This window comes from Gorilla gorilla, chromosome 7, assembly GCF_029281585.2.
Source record: "Gorilla gorilla gorilla isolate KB3781 chromosome 7, NHGRI_mGorGor1-v2.1_pri, whole genome shotgun sequence".
Taxonomy (NCBI): Eukaryota; Metazoa; Chordata; class Mammalia; order Primates; family Hominidae; genus Gorilla; species Gorilla gorilla.
Window position 1 is genome coordinate 32,711,999 of NC_073231.2, and position 15,196 is coordinate 32,727,194.

Sequence of the window (15,196 nt, forward strand, 5' to 3'; positions counted from 1 at the left end):
TGTGTCCCAAATCAGCCCTACCTACGGAGCATGCCCAGTCAAATCATTGTCCTGGTCACTCCGGAGCTGCGAAATGCAGGCTCCACTGTGCCAGGTTTTAAGAGTGGCTAACAGGTAAACAGAGGGTTGGAGGAAAAAGAATTCGAGACTGGTTCAATGAAAGAATAGCACCTGCAACAGGAAGTGGAAGGATGGGGCCAGGAGGAATTGCCCAACACAGAGACACACAAATACTTCAATGCAAATTTCAATTTATTGGATTATAGAATTCAGGCTGACTGACAGATACACCAGGGAACCAGCAGATGGCATGCCCTAATAACAATAACTAAATTTAGGAACTCTTAGAATCCCGTCCAATTCATTAAATTTATTGAGCGCCTGTCTTGTAATACGAAGCAAAATGAGAATACAAGGATAAAAAAGAAATCTAAAGAGGAAGACTGGAAGGTGCAATATACAAATATTTAATGGAAGGCTCACACGGGTAACAGCTGTTATAGAGTTATGAACAAGTGCTGGAGGATACCAAAAAGTTCAAAATTCCGGAACAGAGGTCCTTTGGTCAATGTAAAGCAGGTCTTATAGGCAGCAGTCAACAACAACAAAAAGCAAAACAACAGCAAAAAGAGACTTTCCTTACTATCTTTGTTTCTCAAAATAAATAAGAATGCATTCCCCTTCCACTTAAATGTACAAACCCTGTGTTTCTGTTGTGTTTTAGAGGTTTTATTTTTATTTTTGGGGGGACGGAGTTTTGCTCTTATTGCCCAGGCTGGAGTGCATTGGTGCGATCTCAGGTTACTGCAACCTCCGCCTCTCGGGTTCAAGCAATTCTCCTGCCTCAGCCTCCTGAGTAGCGGGGATTACAAGCATGCGTCACCATGCCCGGCTAATTTTTTTGTATTTTCAGTAGAGATGGGGTTTCACCATGTTGGCCAGGCTGGTTTCGAACTCCTGACCTCAGGTGATCTGCCCGCCTCGGCCTCCTGAAGTGCTGGGATTACAGGCGTGAGCCACCGTGCCTGACCTGTTTTATAGTTTTTAAATAGGCAGCATTTGTATATCTCTAGTTTAAAAAGAAAAAAATGAAGCTCATAGAAGTTGTCGCTTTCCTTGGGTTAAAATGGATCAGTAAGTGGGCAAGCTGAAATTAGAACCTAGGTTGTTTGAATTCCAGCCTAGGGATTTTTTCCACATGACCGGGTTGTACCTAAATGAATAAACAAAGCCTTGGGGGCAGAGGCGGTGAGGGGGTGGCCTGGAGGAGGTACTTAGATGCAATACTAAATTACCATGCATTACCAGTTAGCTTTTATGGTTTCAAAACGGGTTCATCCAGAAAGAGACCAGTTTTAACAATGTTGGGAGTGCTGTGTCTCTCTATGAAGTTCCCGCTCATTAAAGACTTCGTATTGGTGGTTACAACATGGAATGAAAGAGAGATGGGATCGCAGAGAGCATCTCCTTTAGCCCTGTTTGATTTGAATATTTTCATCCCTGAAAAGAAGGTCTCTTTCTTCTTGCCTCTCAACCAACATCTTCTGGGCCTCCTCTTGTCCTGCACCTCATCATCAGACTACTGTCCTCCCAAAAGAACCTGAGTCACACCATCCACACTGTCTGTGTTCACAGTGAGCACATAGAGCTCAATGTCTGACACTGCAACATTACTTTTTTTTTTTTTTTGAAGAGACAGGGATGGCTTTGTCGCCCAGGCTGCAGTGTAGTGGCATAACCATAGCTCACTACAGCTTTGAACTCCTGGGCTCAAGCAATCCTCCCAGGCTAATTTTTTAGTTTTTATTTTTGTAGAGACAGGATCTTGCTATGTCCCCCAGACTGGTCTCCAACTCCTGGCTCAAGTGATCCTCTCTCCTCGGCTTTCCAAAATGCTGGGATTACAGGTCTGAACCACCTCACTCAGCCCCGAATATTAATTACTTTTAAGAGGGACATTTCAAACATAAAGAAAGATTTGGACACTTTCATAAGAAACACCCTTGATTCTCCACGAAGATTTTTTAAAAATAGTACATTTGTGTGTATTTCACAGATACAATAGAAGCTTCTTTTGTCTCATTCCCAGGTTTCATCCTCCTCCCTGCCTGCCTAGAGGCAGTCATTGTCACAAAATTGGTGTGCAGCGTTTCTGTCCATTTTCATGCTTTTATTATATGTACATTTGCCCTCATAAACATTGTATAGTTTTTTTTTTCTAAAGAGGCATCATCACTTACATATCTTGTGTTTTTTTTTTTCCACTCAATGTTCTTTTTCTGCGATTTAATCATGCTGATACAGTGGCGATCATTTCTATGTCATTCCCACCTCCCGATGTTGAGCTATGATGTGTCCCATTCCTGACAGTCTTTACAGGATGGTGTGTAAATTGAATAAAAATGCACCTCGCAGCACATCTCCGGAGGTTCCCCAGCTACAAGGGATCTGACACACACAGATTTCCCCCACGCTATCTGCCCCCTCACTCTCCACAGAGGCACCGCTGGCTCCAGAGGATACACTGCCCTGCCTAGAATCAACCTAAGAATCAATATTATTTTAAACATTGTTTACTGCACAAGTATTTACTTATTAGAGAAACTGAAACTGTCATTTCAGATCTCATTTATCAGGCCTGTTCACACAGTTCACCTTCTGATGTGAAACTCTAGGTCTAAGTTCAACACTCGTCAACATTTACTTAACACGTATCAAGCGCCTTTCTAAAAAAAATTGTAAAACACACATAACGTAAATGCACCACTGTAACCATTTTTAAGTGTACAATTCTAATAGTCCATTCACATCGTTCAATTTCTTTAAGTTCTGTGTGCTACCGACAGAACAAAATGATGCCCATGAAATCCAGGTTGACGAGGAACGAAAAAGAAGAGAAAGAAAAGACAGGTTAAACGGTGCAGTGAAAAGAAAGACAGCCCTAGGTTGGGATGAATCCAGGCCCTGTTGTTAAAACGCTGCATGGCTTTAGGTAAATCATCTAACCTTTGGGGGCGTTCTTTTCCTCGTCTGAAAAATGAGAGGTTCGGTTTAGATTATCTTTAATAATTCTTTCAGCTCTAAAGCCGCTTATGTAGAAAAGGAGAGGAGAAACATTTCCTGAGGAGCAAAAATTGGGGCGCGCACCAGTAACGACCAGCGCCACCTGTTTCCTAAGGTCTTGGCCAAGAGGCTATGAACTATCCCGGGCGAGTAGCCTATTCTGTCCGCTACGCTGTTTTGCGTGGAGCTCTGCAGCAGGCCAGAGCTCCTGCACCCCATTCCACCCTCAGCATCCGGGGATCTGCCTCTTGAGCACCCCGAATCCCCAGGTCCGGAGGTCGGCACCTCTGGTTCTCAGACCAGGTGTAGGTGGTCCTGCAATCACACCTCCGCGCTGTGTCATCAGGGGACGGAGTGCATTGCGAGGAGGGCCACGAGTGCATCTCAGATGAGCGCCTCCAGGGCTGGGAACGAGCACGCCAGAGCAAGGGAGCTCCAGGCGTCACTCAGGGCGAGAGGCAGAGAACAACGAGGCGCGCCGGGCCAGGCCAGGCCCGCAAGCCCAGGATCCGGCAGGGGAGCTTTCGGCCGAGCGTACTCAGTGCGCCTGCCCCGTGCGTGCGCGCGCGCTCGTGAGCTCGCTCCCCGGGCCGCGCGCCCCGGTGCTCGCGAAAGCTCGCTGTCGCTGGGAGGCGCGCGCCGGCGTTCCTCGGCCGCTCCGGGTACCTGAGGGACGCGCGGCCGCCCCCGGCAGGCGGTGCAGCCCCCCCCCCCCACCCCTTGGAGCCAGGCGCCGGGGTCTGAGGTGAGCCCCGCGAAGCGTGTGGGCCCCTGGGCCGGGGCAGCGGGAGAAGGAGCGGTGAGTGTGGAGCCCGAGGAGGCGCCGCGCGGCTGCCTGCTGCTCCGCCTCAGCCCGCGCCGAGGAGCCAGCAGCAGCCCGGCGCCTCCTCCTCAGGGATCGTTCCTCTCGTCGCGGCCACAACAAAAGCCTTGGGCGCCGGGCTGTGGCGGGCTGCGGAACGGGGGCCCGGGCCCGCGGTGGCGGCTGGGGGCCTCGGGGACGCCTAGTTGGGGGCTGAGGGCTAAGGGGGGAGCTGCCCCGGGAGACTGTTAACCCTGTCCGCCCTGAGCCCGCGCTCGGCAACCTGTGCGAGTGTGGACCGCGGTTCGTTCGCCTCTACCCCGGCTCAGACCCTGCGCGGCGGGGAGAGGGGCCCGGCCGGAGCCGGCGGCAGCGCGGGGTGCCGGGGGCCGTAGGCGGAGGACAATGCTCCGGGGGCTCCCGGCCGCCCGAAGCGCGCGCCGCCAGGCTCCCGGCCCCGGCTCGGGTCAGCTTCGGGCCCATCTTTGCCTGCTCACGCCTGAAAGTTTTCCCTCCCGTCTATCAGTTTGCAAAGTCCTTGCTCCCTTCCGCGAGCTTCCCCCGGCTGCCTCCTCCGCGGGCTGTGGGTTTGCCGTGGGGTGGCTGCTGCTGGATCCCCGAGGGTCCGCATCTCAAATCAAGCTGCTGTGAAATAGCCAGCAAGGTTAAGGAGCCTTGTGTCCTTTCAAGACATGTAAACATCTTCCTAGAGGTGTTTTACATCTTAGGAGTCTTGAGTTCGATCCCTCTGTTGTAAGAGAAGCCAAGGGTGCTTTTCTTGGCTTTGTTTTTAAGAACAAAAGCACGTGCCATGAATTGAGGCAGAGGAGTAGATTTCAGATTTAGAGAGATTGGCTCCATGAAGGAGGTCCGGCGGTTTGCCCAGTGTAGAATGACTCTTTGAATTTTGGTTCCCATCTGGGTTGAGGGAGATGCAGCAGCAGCACAGCAGAGTAGCCGCATCAGTGACTGTTACGGGAAAGTGTTTAGATACAGCCTCATCTTAGAGAAGTAGTTCTGATCGGGAATGCTTATTGATGGGAATTGAGTTACTTTGTAAAGCCAATATGATATGAGCAAGGAAACAAAGACCTGACTACCCCTGGGGATGTTACCTCCTTCCCTCACCCTCCTTTAGTCCTTGGTGGTGTGCTGGTGCCATTCCTGCATTTTAGTCTGGAAAAAGAATAGAAGTCCTTAATTCTATTATTAAGAAGTGGTTACTCCTGAAGATAATGCTTTCCGTCTTTACTTTTAAGCAAATCAATACTATCTTTTTCCTCCAGAAAAAAGGACAAAAACCCACAAAGATAAAAAAAATTCAGAGTCGGAGAGCCTAGGAAAGAGGTGTAAGAGCTTGACTGGGTGGGGCTGGAAGGATAAAAGAGCTGAAGATAAAATATAACTAAGATGCAGCCCTTCTTCTACCATACCCCCCCACCCCATTGTTTGAAACTATTAGGAAAATAAGTAAATTACTGGTAAAGCCTATCATTCTGCCCTCTCTTTCCTCCTACCCCTTTTCCCTCATCCACTACTAAAATTCTCTATCTCCATCTCTCCTAAATCTATAAAAGCGTCCCATTTATAAAAGGAGAAGGACAATGAGCTGTTTCCTCATCCTAGCTGCTCTATGCTTCTGAGCTTTATTTTGTGCTTTGAGCATTTAGGTGGCTATTTCTTGGGAGTTCCGTGATTGAGATATTTGAAGTAGAGAGGGCTAGGGGAATTTAATAGCAAAGTGCACATTCTTTCTTTGTATAGAACAAAGTGAAAGCTTTATCACTGGGGAACGAGAGAGGAGTTTTTTGCTCACAATAAGTTATCTGTTTCCCAGGAAACAGACTTAAATTTCATGTTAGTTTGATAGTGAAACTCTAAGATTTTATAGTCAAAACTTTTTCTGAGCATGTGAGTTTGTTGATGTTAAGCTGCTGTTGACTTTCTTTTCCTTCAGAGACAGATAGTAGGAAACAATTCTTACCACTTCTTTGAGCAGTTTTGGCCTCAAGTTTTGTTTTTGTTTATGTTCTTTTTGGTTTTTTTTGTTTTCCTCTATCCCCAGAACTCTAGAATTATGCATGATTAAAACTGCAGCTGTGCGCAAAAATAAAAAGAATGATTTTAAAAATATGTACTGGATATATTCAGTATAGATTGGAGGAAAATGTGTGGTAGAGTCTCGAGGAAAGACATGAGATTTTCAGTAGTGATATTTCTATAATGTTAGGAACAAATGAAGTGTAACAGCTTCTTACTGGCTAGGAAAGAGTTTTACCTACTATGTCAAAAAATGAGTTTCCTCTTTTTGCTTTCCAATTCATCATGTTGGGAACTATTGACAGTTTGGTATATTCAAGGAGTGTATTGCACATGAAGTTTGAGATGAATGTAACTAGGCTAGTGGGCCTGAAAACCAAATCCTGGTCCCCAGATTTTATCTCATTAAAATAATTCTGTAGTCAAAGCATGCAAACCATACAAACTTGTTAAGAGGGGTGGAAAGCAGGGGCTTGGTATTAGAGAATTTTTTTGATAGCAGATTTAAGAGAAGCTGGGCTGAAATTTCAGCCCATTTTAAAGTCCAGAATCTATCTGTCTCTTAACTTTCCCGTTTTATTTTCAGGTTAATTTTTAAAGATCTTCTGTCTTCTTTAGTCTTAGTAATTAGTAATTTCTAAATTGAACTGAATTTTGATGCCTACCATTCATTTAAATTTTGAACCTAGATGGATTTACTTTTCCTCTGTGTGTGTGTTTTAAGCCTTAATCACTTAACACATTGGAAGATTAAGTTATTTGTTGTAATCAGTAGATGATGACAAATGGACTTTAAACATTAGATGAAGCAGGAAAGTTCAGAAAAGAGATACTCTGAGATTAATAGGAATCTAGGTCCTGTGAATTAAATATGAAGCTATATAAACTTTCTTGTAGCAACCAGTAGGCAAAGGGCCAAAGACTATATAGACTTTAAGAAAAGGAAAGTAACATTTGAGCAATGAGTGTACACTGAGTGTGTATTTTGTCTAACAAGACAATAATTTCCTTAAGAGAAGAAGCTCTTATTTAGAGATAGTTATTGCTAATCCTTGCAATGCGTTCTTGAAAACGTGTCTGAAAAAAGACAAAGAATATCCCTCCTGTTCGCTCTGTAGGCACTGTGTAACCAGCATTTACTTTGAGACAACCTTTAGATGATCTTTCTCAATTGGAAATGCAAAATGTTACCTGCATTTATCAGGTGTCAAGAAAATGAAATCTCAACAGAATGATGGAATGGAGCCCTTTCTGTAGAGAAAGTGTAAATTGGAATAGAGTTGCTGAACATAATCTTTTGTTGCAGAACCCCTTTGACAAGCCCTTAGGGCCCTCTTTTCTCATCATCCTTTCTTCTGGGATTCAGCCTGCTTTCCTCTTCACAGTTGCCACCTCCTGCGTTTCCCACCGAGTTCTTTGGGTCTGATTTTGCAGGCAGCCCGGGAAGACAGTCTTCCAAGATTGGAATCTCTTCCCTTTATTGCTGTCTTTCAGGACAAATACTTAGTTGATTTTATTTTAAAGACTTTTACTTTTTGTCATCAAAAGAAACCTGATAAATAATGGTTGGAAATATAAAATTCCTGATGTTATACATTCATAAAAATAGAAATGTGTAAGCTTTAAAGTATCTAGTCCTTTTTGTTTTCTGATGGAATGTTAACCAAGTAACTTAGTCTGCAATCAGCTTTCCAGATATTCTGTATTGCTCTATGGAGAAGTGAATGTGTCTCTTTTCCCATACAAAGGGCGTGAGCAACTGTTGCATAGCATTCACTTTTTGCAGGGCCCTGGCCCCTGAAGCTGCTCACTCCGATTATGTTGATCTAGTAGGTCCCCCCTTTTTTTTTTCCAGTTGATATACTACAGTTTCTTATAATAAAAAAAAAATATCAGTAAGAACGCCCCAAATGACTGTTAACTTTTATTTAATGACTGGCTACATTTTGATAGGATCTCTTTGGGTCCAGAATCTTTGCTGTGTCCTGCAAGTCTGGAACTTCAACTTACAGCTTTTCCATGGATGACCTTACCTTAGGAAAAATGGCATACTCACATAATTGTGATTAGAAGCAGATAATTCATTATGTTATTGAAGACATATTATTTGGAATGTTTATCAAAAGTTTTTATTTTTTTATTTTATTTAATTTTTTTGAGACAGTCTCACTCTGTCACCCATGCTGGATGCAGTAGTACAGTCTCCACTCACTGCAACCTCCACCTCCCATGTTGAAGCAATTCTCAAGCCCCTCCTGAATAGCTGGGCCTACAGGCGCATGCCAGCTAATTTTTGTATTTTTAGTAGAGACAGGTTTTTGCCATGTTGGCCAGGCTGGTCTCAAACTCCTGGCCTCAAATGATCTGCATGCCTTCGTCTCCCAAAATGCTTGGATTACAGGCGTGAGCCACTGTGCCCAGCCAGGAATGTTTATCAAAAGTTTTTAAATTGTGCATACCATTTGATTCAGTTGATTGGTTATCTGATTTTTTTAGTATTGAAAATCAGATTTTGACTCTTGCTAAATTGATCATCACTGATTTGCTTTTCTTTCTAGGTACAGTAGAGCAGTAGTGTATTCCTTGGCTTGTTGCTTAATTAGTAGTCAATAAACCAGTCATTTCACTAGTATTTTTTCTTGTCAGCCAGTCAGCACATATTTACAGATTTAGCAGAGTTAATTACTTCGTACACAAAATAATGTACTATAGGTTCTTTCATAAAATTCCGTAAAGCATTTAATATTTTTAAACAATCGAAATAGTTTTACTGTATTACATGTACATATATATTTTCTGACAAAATGAGTTATATACATATACTGTTTCGTAAACTGCCTTTAAATTTTATTTTTTATTTATCGTTACTATCTTACTGTATCCACAAATACAGGTTTATGCTCATCATTTTTAGTAACTATATAATATTCCATCATGTGATTATACCATAATTTATTTAACCAATTTCTTATTGGTAGACTTTTCAGTTGTTTCCAGCTTTTAGGGTTTTTTTTGTTATAAACAGTGTTACACTAATATTTTGGTTGTGCATCATGTGTACTTATGTGTTTACTTAGAATAAATTATAAGATAGATTTGCTGGATGAAATTGTATACATTTTAAGGGCTTTTGATATAAGTAGCCACTTTTTTTTTTAAGTACCAACTAGTTTACTAATAACATTTGAAAATGTTGAAATGTTGAAGGTGTTCTTTACCCTATACTCCCACCCTATACTGTGTTCTATCATTATTGTTTTTTCCTATCTGGTTGGCAAAAAATCTTATCTCACATTTGCATTTTTTATTATTAGTGAAGTTGAATATCTTTTCCTATGTTTCTTGGCTGTTTGTATTTCTTTTGTAAATTTATGTCCTTTGCTTATTTTTCTATTAAAATGTTATCCCCATCTGCTTTTATTTTTAAAATTCATTTAATGTATATAATTACATAAACAATACCTTTATTCTTTTTAATTATTCTGTTCTAGGATAGCATTTCTCAAGACCTGACTTATGGAGCACTTGTAACCTGAGGTAATCATTAGAATGCATATCATTCTCCAGGATTCAGATTTCTAGGGGAATCCATGAATCTGCTACACTTTACAATTAGAGAACTGCTGTTTTGGGGGAAATGAAAATTCTTTAACACCTATACTTTACCTGTTTTCATCTTGTCTCACTGAATTCCACTGCTGTTTTTTCCCTTCTTTTAATAATCATAAACTGCAGTCTTGCTATATCAAGATTATTGTCCTTTCACAGCTTAATAGTAGATTTTACAAAAGCATCTTGGTACATGGTAATTTGAATGTCATAGTGCATAAGGAAGCACTTTTATAAGAAGGTAGGATGCTTTACTTGTAAGTAAGGCAAAAGGAATAATCAAAAGGAAACCAGGTAAAATAGATGGAGTAGGCAGAAGTATAGGGGGACATTTCAGCTAGTTTTAAAGGCTCAGTGAGATGTTGCTCAGTTTCTTCTTCAGGTTTTATGTGGTAGTCTTCTTTGAACCATTGATTTGAAAACCGTACCTGCTTGAAAAATAGATTAGTTTAAATGAAATTTTTGAAATTCTTGTTGTTACTGTATGCATATTCAACAGGGAGTAATGTTCCTTTTAATTTTTTTTAGTTGCAAGCAGATGAATATGCTGCATAAGTAATAAACTACAAAGACTGAACTTACATGGATGTTTTAATACTACAATCAAATAAAACTTTCAACAGTTACTTGACATATTTAATGATATGCATAATTGTTACTGCGCTGCATGGTAATTAAGATAAATATGTTTTTAACTATGGTTAATACCAGTTTTCTTTTTTTTTTCTGATGGAGTTTCGCTCTTGTTGCCCAGGCCTGGAGTGCAATGGCATGATCTCAGCTGACTGCAACCTCTGCCTCCCAGGTTCAAGCGATTCTCCTGCCTCAGCCTCCCGAGTAGCTGGGACTACAGGCGCCTGCCACCACGCCTGGCTAATTTTTTGTATTTTTAGTAGAGACAGGGTTTCACTATGTTGGCCAGGCTGGTCTTGAACTCCTGACCTCGTGATCCGCCTGCCTCGGCCTCCCAAAGTGCTGGGATTACAAGCGTGAGCCACTGCGCCCTGCCCAGTATCTGTTTTCTATAGGCAGATCTCAACATTTGTGGGGAGAAAAAGAAATATGGCAGGCCAAGAATCTGTTTCAGAAATTTCTGATGTAGAACATGAGGCGCTTTAGGGCTTTTTGAGCAGGGTTTGCTTTTACCTTAGTTTCCTAATTCTAGGGACCATAGACTTTTCTTTTCCCTTCTGTTAGTCAAGACCATCTACTAGAGGGAGAAATTGGGAAGATTCAGTCACTGTTTTACTTTCTCCAAATAGTTATCTGCCTAGTAACTGAAGCTTGGGACATGGAGTTCCCAATCATTGATAGTTAATGCACAGAGGACAGTTTCTTTCCCCACTTAAGCCAAAGCAGTTCCAGGTCCCACAATCTAAGTTATCATAGGTGCTAGTATTTAAGTTGTCCTATTAGTCTGGGTCTTTGAGAATTTCTGAACCTGAATTTCTCTTTTCCTAACCTAGGCTCTCCACAACAAACATAAGACTATCCAATGCATATGAAACAAATTGAAATAAAAGCAAAGTTAACATCGTTACTAAACCACATCAAAATGTGATAGCTTAGAATATACTTTTTTCATATCAGACCTGCCTTCCACTCCACCCACACCCTCTCAGCTGAAATTGAGAATCACACGTATTTTTGCCCCTGGAAGAGTACATACAAGTCAGAAATTCTAAAGCTCTGTGGAAACAATAACTGGGAATTATTCTTATTTTTGCTGCGACTTTTTAGGGATGATTTCTATTCTCTGTGCAGCATGGCTGTGTGTAATGACCGTTCGTTGATGAAATATTTCTTAGTGCTACATCTGTGTTATTAAATTTTTGTATTGTCTAAAAAATAATATATTGTGAAAATTTCCTAATATTTTAGAACCTTCTATATGTCAGTTCAGTATTGGTTGATAGAGGTAGCATTTGTATAAACTAATTCAATGATTAAAATGTCTAATGCTTAATACTGCTTTACCATTTATAAAGTACTTTTGCATACATTATCTTATGATTCACTCATATCATCCCTGTGAGCTAGGTGGTATTGGAATCATTTTCAAGAAGAAAAATTCTAGGTACATAGAAGTTAAGCGGTATGTTTATATTCACACAGCTAGCAAGAGGCTTGAATCTGTATCTTTTGACTTACTTTTCAGACCACTTTCACAGATGCCTTCTGCTACATCAGTTAATACAAAAATATACTATTAAAGATTAAAACACATACAATTTTAGTTCAATAATTTAGGTTATAAGCGTAATATTTATTATTTAAATAAAATTTAGGACAATAGCGTAAGAATTTTTCAAAATGAATCAATTATATGTTGTGACAGATGAAAAACTGCCATACATGAGAAGTTGAACCATGTGTTATATAAGCAACTGAGGGATGAAATTAAATTTGCATTTAAATGCTGTTTAAGGATCATTTTAGTGTAGCTATAGCATAAATGATAAAGTAGAAAAATTATATCTTTATAAAGTACCCACATATTGTTAACTATTAGGTCAGTATAATATCTCTCATCAAAGATTTTTAATGTCAAGTCCATAATACTTTGAGAGGAAATGACTAATTTCTCCCATTTTTTAAAATAATACTTTTCAGATATTTCAGTTGAAGGAAGAAATAGCTCTTCTCCTAAGATGGAATCTGTGGTTTGGGAATGTGGTTGATCAACTTGATATGTTGGCCAAATGTGCCCCATGTAATAAAATGAAAAGAAGAGACAAGATGATGTCATTTTCCCATATTGTGAAACCAAAAACAAACGCCTTTTATGAGACCAAGCTAACAAACCTCTGACGGTGCGAAGAGTATTTAACTGTTTGAAGAATTTAACAGTAAGATACAGAAGAAGTACCTTCGAGCTGAGACCTGCAGGTGTATAAATATCTAAAATACATATTGCATAGGCCTGATCATCTGAATCTCCTTCAGACCCAGGAAGGATGGCTATGACTTGGATTGTCTTCTCTTTTTGGCCCTTGACTGTGTTCATGGGGCATATAGGTGGGCACAGTTTGTTTTCTTGTGAACCTATTACCTTGAGGATGTGCCAAGATTTGCCTTATAATACTACCTTCATGCCTAATCTTCTGAATCATTATGACCAACAGACAGCAGCTTTGGCAATGGAGGTAAGACTTGATCTATTCTTTGACGTATCTTAGTAAATGACTCTTGTGTTGTCCCATCAGCCAATCTAATGAATGTGTTTGATAAACAACAGGAAAATAATATGCTATTTTAAATTATATCTTATAAATTTAAAAATGTATATGTTTTGCTTCAGACTCTAATAGATTGAAGAATTCACATTTGGTGAATGTTACTCTTATATTTTAGACATTATACTTTTATAAAGAAATTTGAAACTTCAGAACATGGGAGATAGTAGCCATTCAGAAGTTTAAAATTTAAGAATAACTCCCAAGCAGTGAAAAAGTTTTTGTCAATGCGAATTATCTGTTCTTGATCTCTCAGAATTTTATGAAAGTTTGCTGCCTTATTTGAATTTTTCAGTGGTAATTCTTCAGACATTTCTTAATTATTTTAGTTTAGAAACTATTTCAAATTTAGAAACTATGGACACATTAATTGATATAGTTAATAATAGATTTAAATAAGGGTATATATGTCTATAATGGTTTTAGAATTGAGGACAGGGATATATATACCAGATAATAACTAGCAGGCAGTAAGCAGTGGTGGTAATGACCATAGGCTTTGATGTAGACAAACCTGGGTTTGAATTCTACCTCTACCACTTTCTAGCTGTATACTTTGGCCACGTTATATGAACTTTCTCACCATAGTTTCTTTGCTTGTAACTTAGAGACTTCAGTAAGGTACAAAGTGAAAATCCATGTATAGTACTTGGCGCATAGTAAGTACTCTATAAGTGATAGCTTTTACCGTTAATTCATTTTCTTATATTAACGTGGCTACATAACATAATTTAGAGGGAATGTTTGATACATTACTCTTCAGCCTATTTCCATAGCGCTTTCAGCAAATGGAAGCCTACATGTTTTGGAATTCTTCATTTTATAATAAAACCGAAAAGTTCATCATTTTGAGGGAGACTAACCTAAGTCTGAGAAAATTTGTAAGATTATTATTCATAGATTTTGAAAGAAGGAGGGCATCTTATATATTCCAAATATTTGAAAATGCTGTAGAGGTTGAACAAAACATTTTTTGCTTTTCCTCTGAGTACACGAGGTCTAAGTGGTTGAAGAGAGAGAATTGGTATAGGCTATCAGATTAAGATATATAAAAATGGGTATTGGTTTAATACAGTAAGTTGGTTCCAGGCATGGTAGTCTTTGCTATGTATTAAAGCTATCAATTTCTCACAGAAAATTGAACTAGAAACATTTTTATTTCTGGTATCATTTTAAATCATAACTCCTTTGGGAAGCAAATAGGTTAATAAGAAGCAGGTCATAAAGATGTTTGTCCTGACTTGGGTTCAACTTTTGGCTCTGCCATGTAGTAGGTTTAAGACTTTGGACAGGTTACTTAACACTCCTGATCTTTGTTTTCTTCATTTGTGAAAAGGCAGTATAATGATACACCTTGAAAGGCTGTTAGGATTAAATAAGAGATTTATGAAGTAGCTAGCACAATGCATCATACACAATAGGTGATTCACAAATATTAATTCTACTCCAAATTCCATTTCTAAATCATCTAAAGGGAAGTACTAGAAACACCATGTATTTGCTCCAGTGAATTTGCATCCCTCATTGTAGGTTCATGGGGCATTCATTCATAGTGATAGCATGATAGGCTCTCTCTGACTTCTCAAATATACACAAGTAGTCTAGATATTTCAGTGACAATGGGGTTGCCTCTGTTTGAATTTCAGACATTGACATTCTGGGGAGAGCACCTAAGTGAGTAATAGTTTCTAAGAGAAGGCTCTAATGACTTGAAGTAATGTTGGGAATAGTTGCATATTGCATGTTTATCGTATCAGGACAGTGATGCCACTGACAGAAAGAATAATCGAACACAGTTTGAGAGTGTAACGTTTCTTTAATAGCAAATGATGTGGAAACTCAGCAGACAACACAGCCTGCTCAGTGCTGCTGATGACTCTCCACCTCCATCCCTCTACTGATCCAGGAACCAGCTTAGCAGGCACAAGTAATTGGAGCAAACCCAGCACACTCTTGAGTGTTTGCTGTGAGACTGAATGAATTCAAAGACAGTTTCCTAGGTGTAGCATCTTTCAGCAGGCCCCAGGCTTTAAGCCTGCCTAGAGTCCATTCCTTTTTTCTTTTTTTATTTTTATTTTTTGAGACATGGTCTGACTCTGTGGCCCACACTGGAGTGCTGTTTTGCAGTCATGGCTCACCACAGCCTCAACCTCCCAGGCTCAGGTGATCCTCTGCCTCAGCCTCCCAAGTAGCTGGGACTACAGGTGTGTGCCGCCACCCCTGGCTAATTTTTTTGTATTTTTTTAGAGACAAGGTTTTGCCATGTTGCCCAGGCTGATCTCGAACTCCTGGGCTGAAGCGATCCACCCACTTGGGCCTCCCAAAGTGCTGGATTATAGGCGTGAGCCACCGCGCCTGGCTGGAGTCCATTGCTTTACTGTTTTGTGAGTTAAAAGGAGTGCCTGGAACACAATGGTATGTGGGCAGTAAGCTAGATTAGCCACAA

The 15,196-nt window shown here is 40.5% G+C and overlaps 1 protein-coding gene across 5 annotated transcripts in view; it reads left to right on the forward strand.

The window, feature by feature from the left end:
• Window positions 1-3,500: 3,500 nt before the first annotated feature.
• Window positions 3,501-15,196, forward strand: part of FZD3 (frizzled class receptor 3) — an 80,292-nt gene continuing 68,596 nt past the window's right edge. The window contains exons 1-3 of one of the 5 annotated variants that reach the window (XM_004046840.5): window positions 3,626-3,808; window positions 9,397-9,442; window positions 12,128-12,660. In XM_004046840.5, the coding sequence (XP_004046888.1) occupies window positions 12,472-12,660 (189 nt within the window). In that variant the 5' untranslated portion in view covers window positions 3,626-3,808; window positions 9,397-9,442; window positions 12,128-12,471. Of the gene's footprint in view, window positions 3,863-9,396; window positions 9,443-12,127; window positions 12,661-15,196 lie in introns of all 5 variants that reach the window. The other 4 variants (XM_063709165.1, XM_031013993.3, XM_004046839.5 and 1 more) reach the window with 4 other exon arrangements.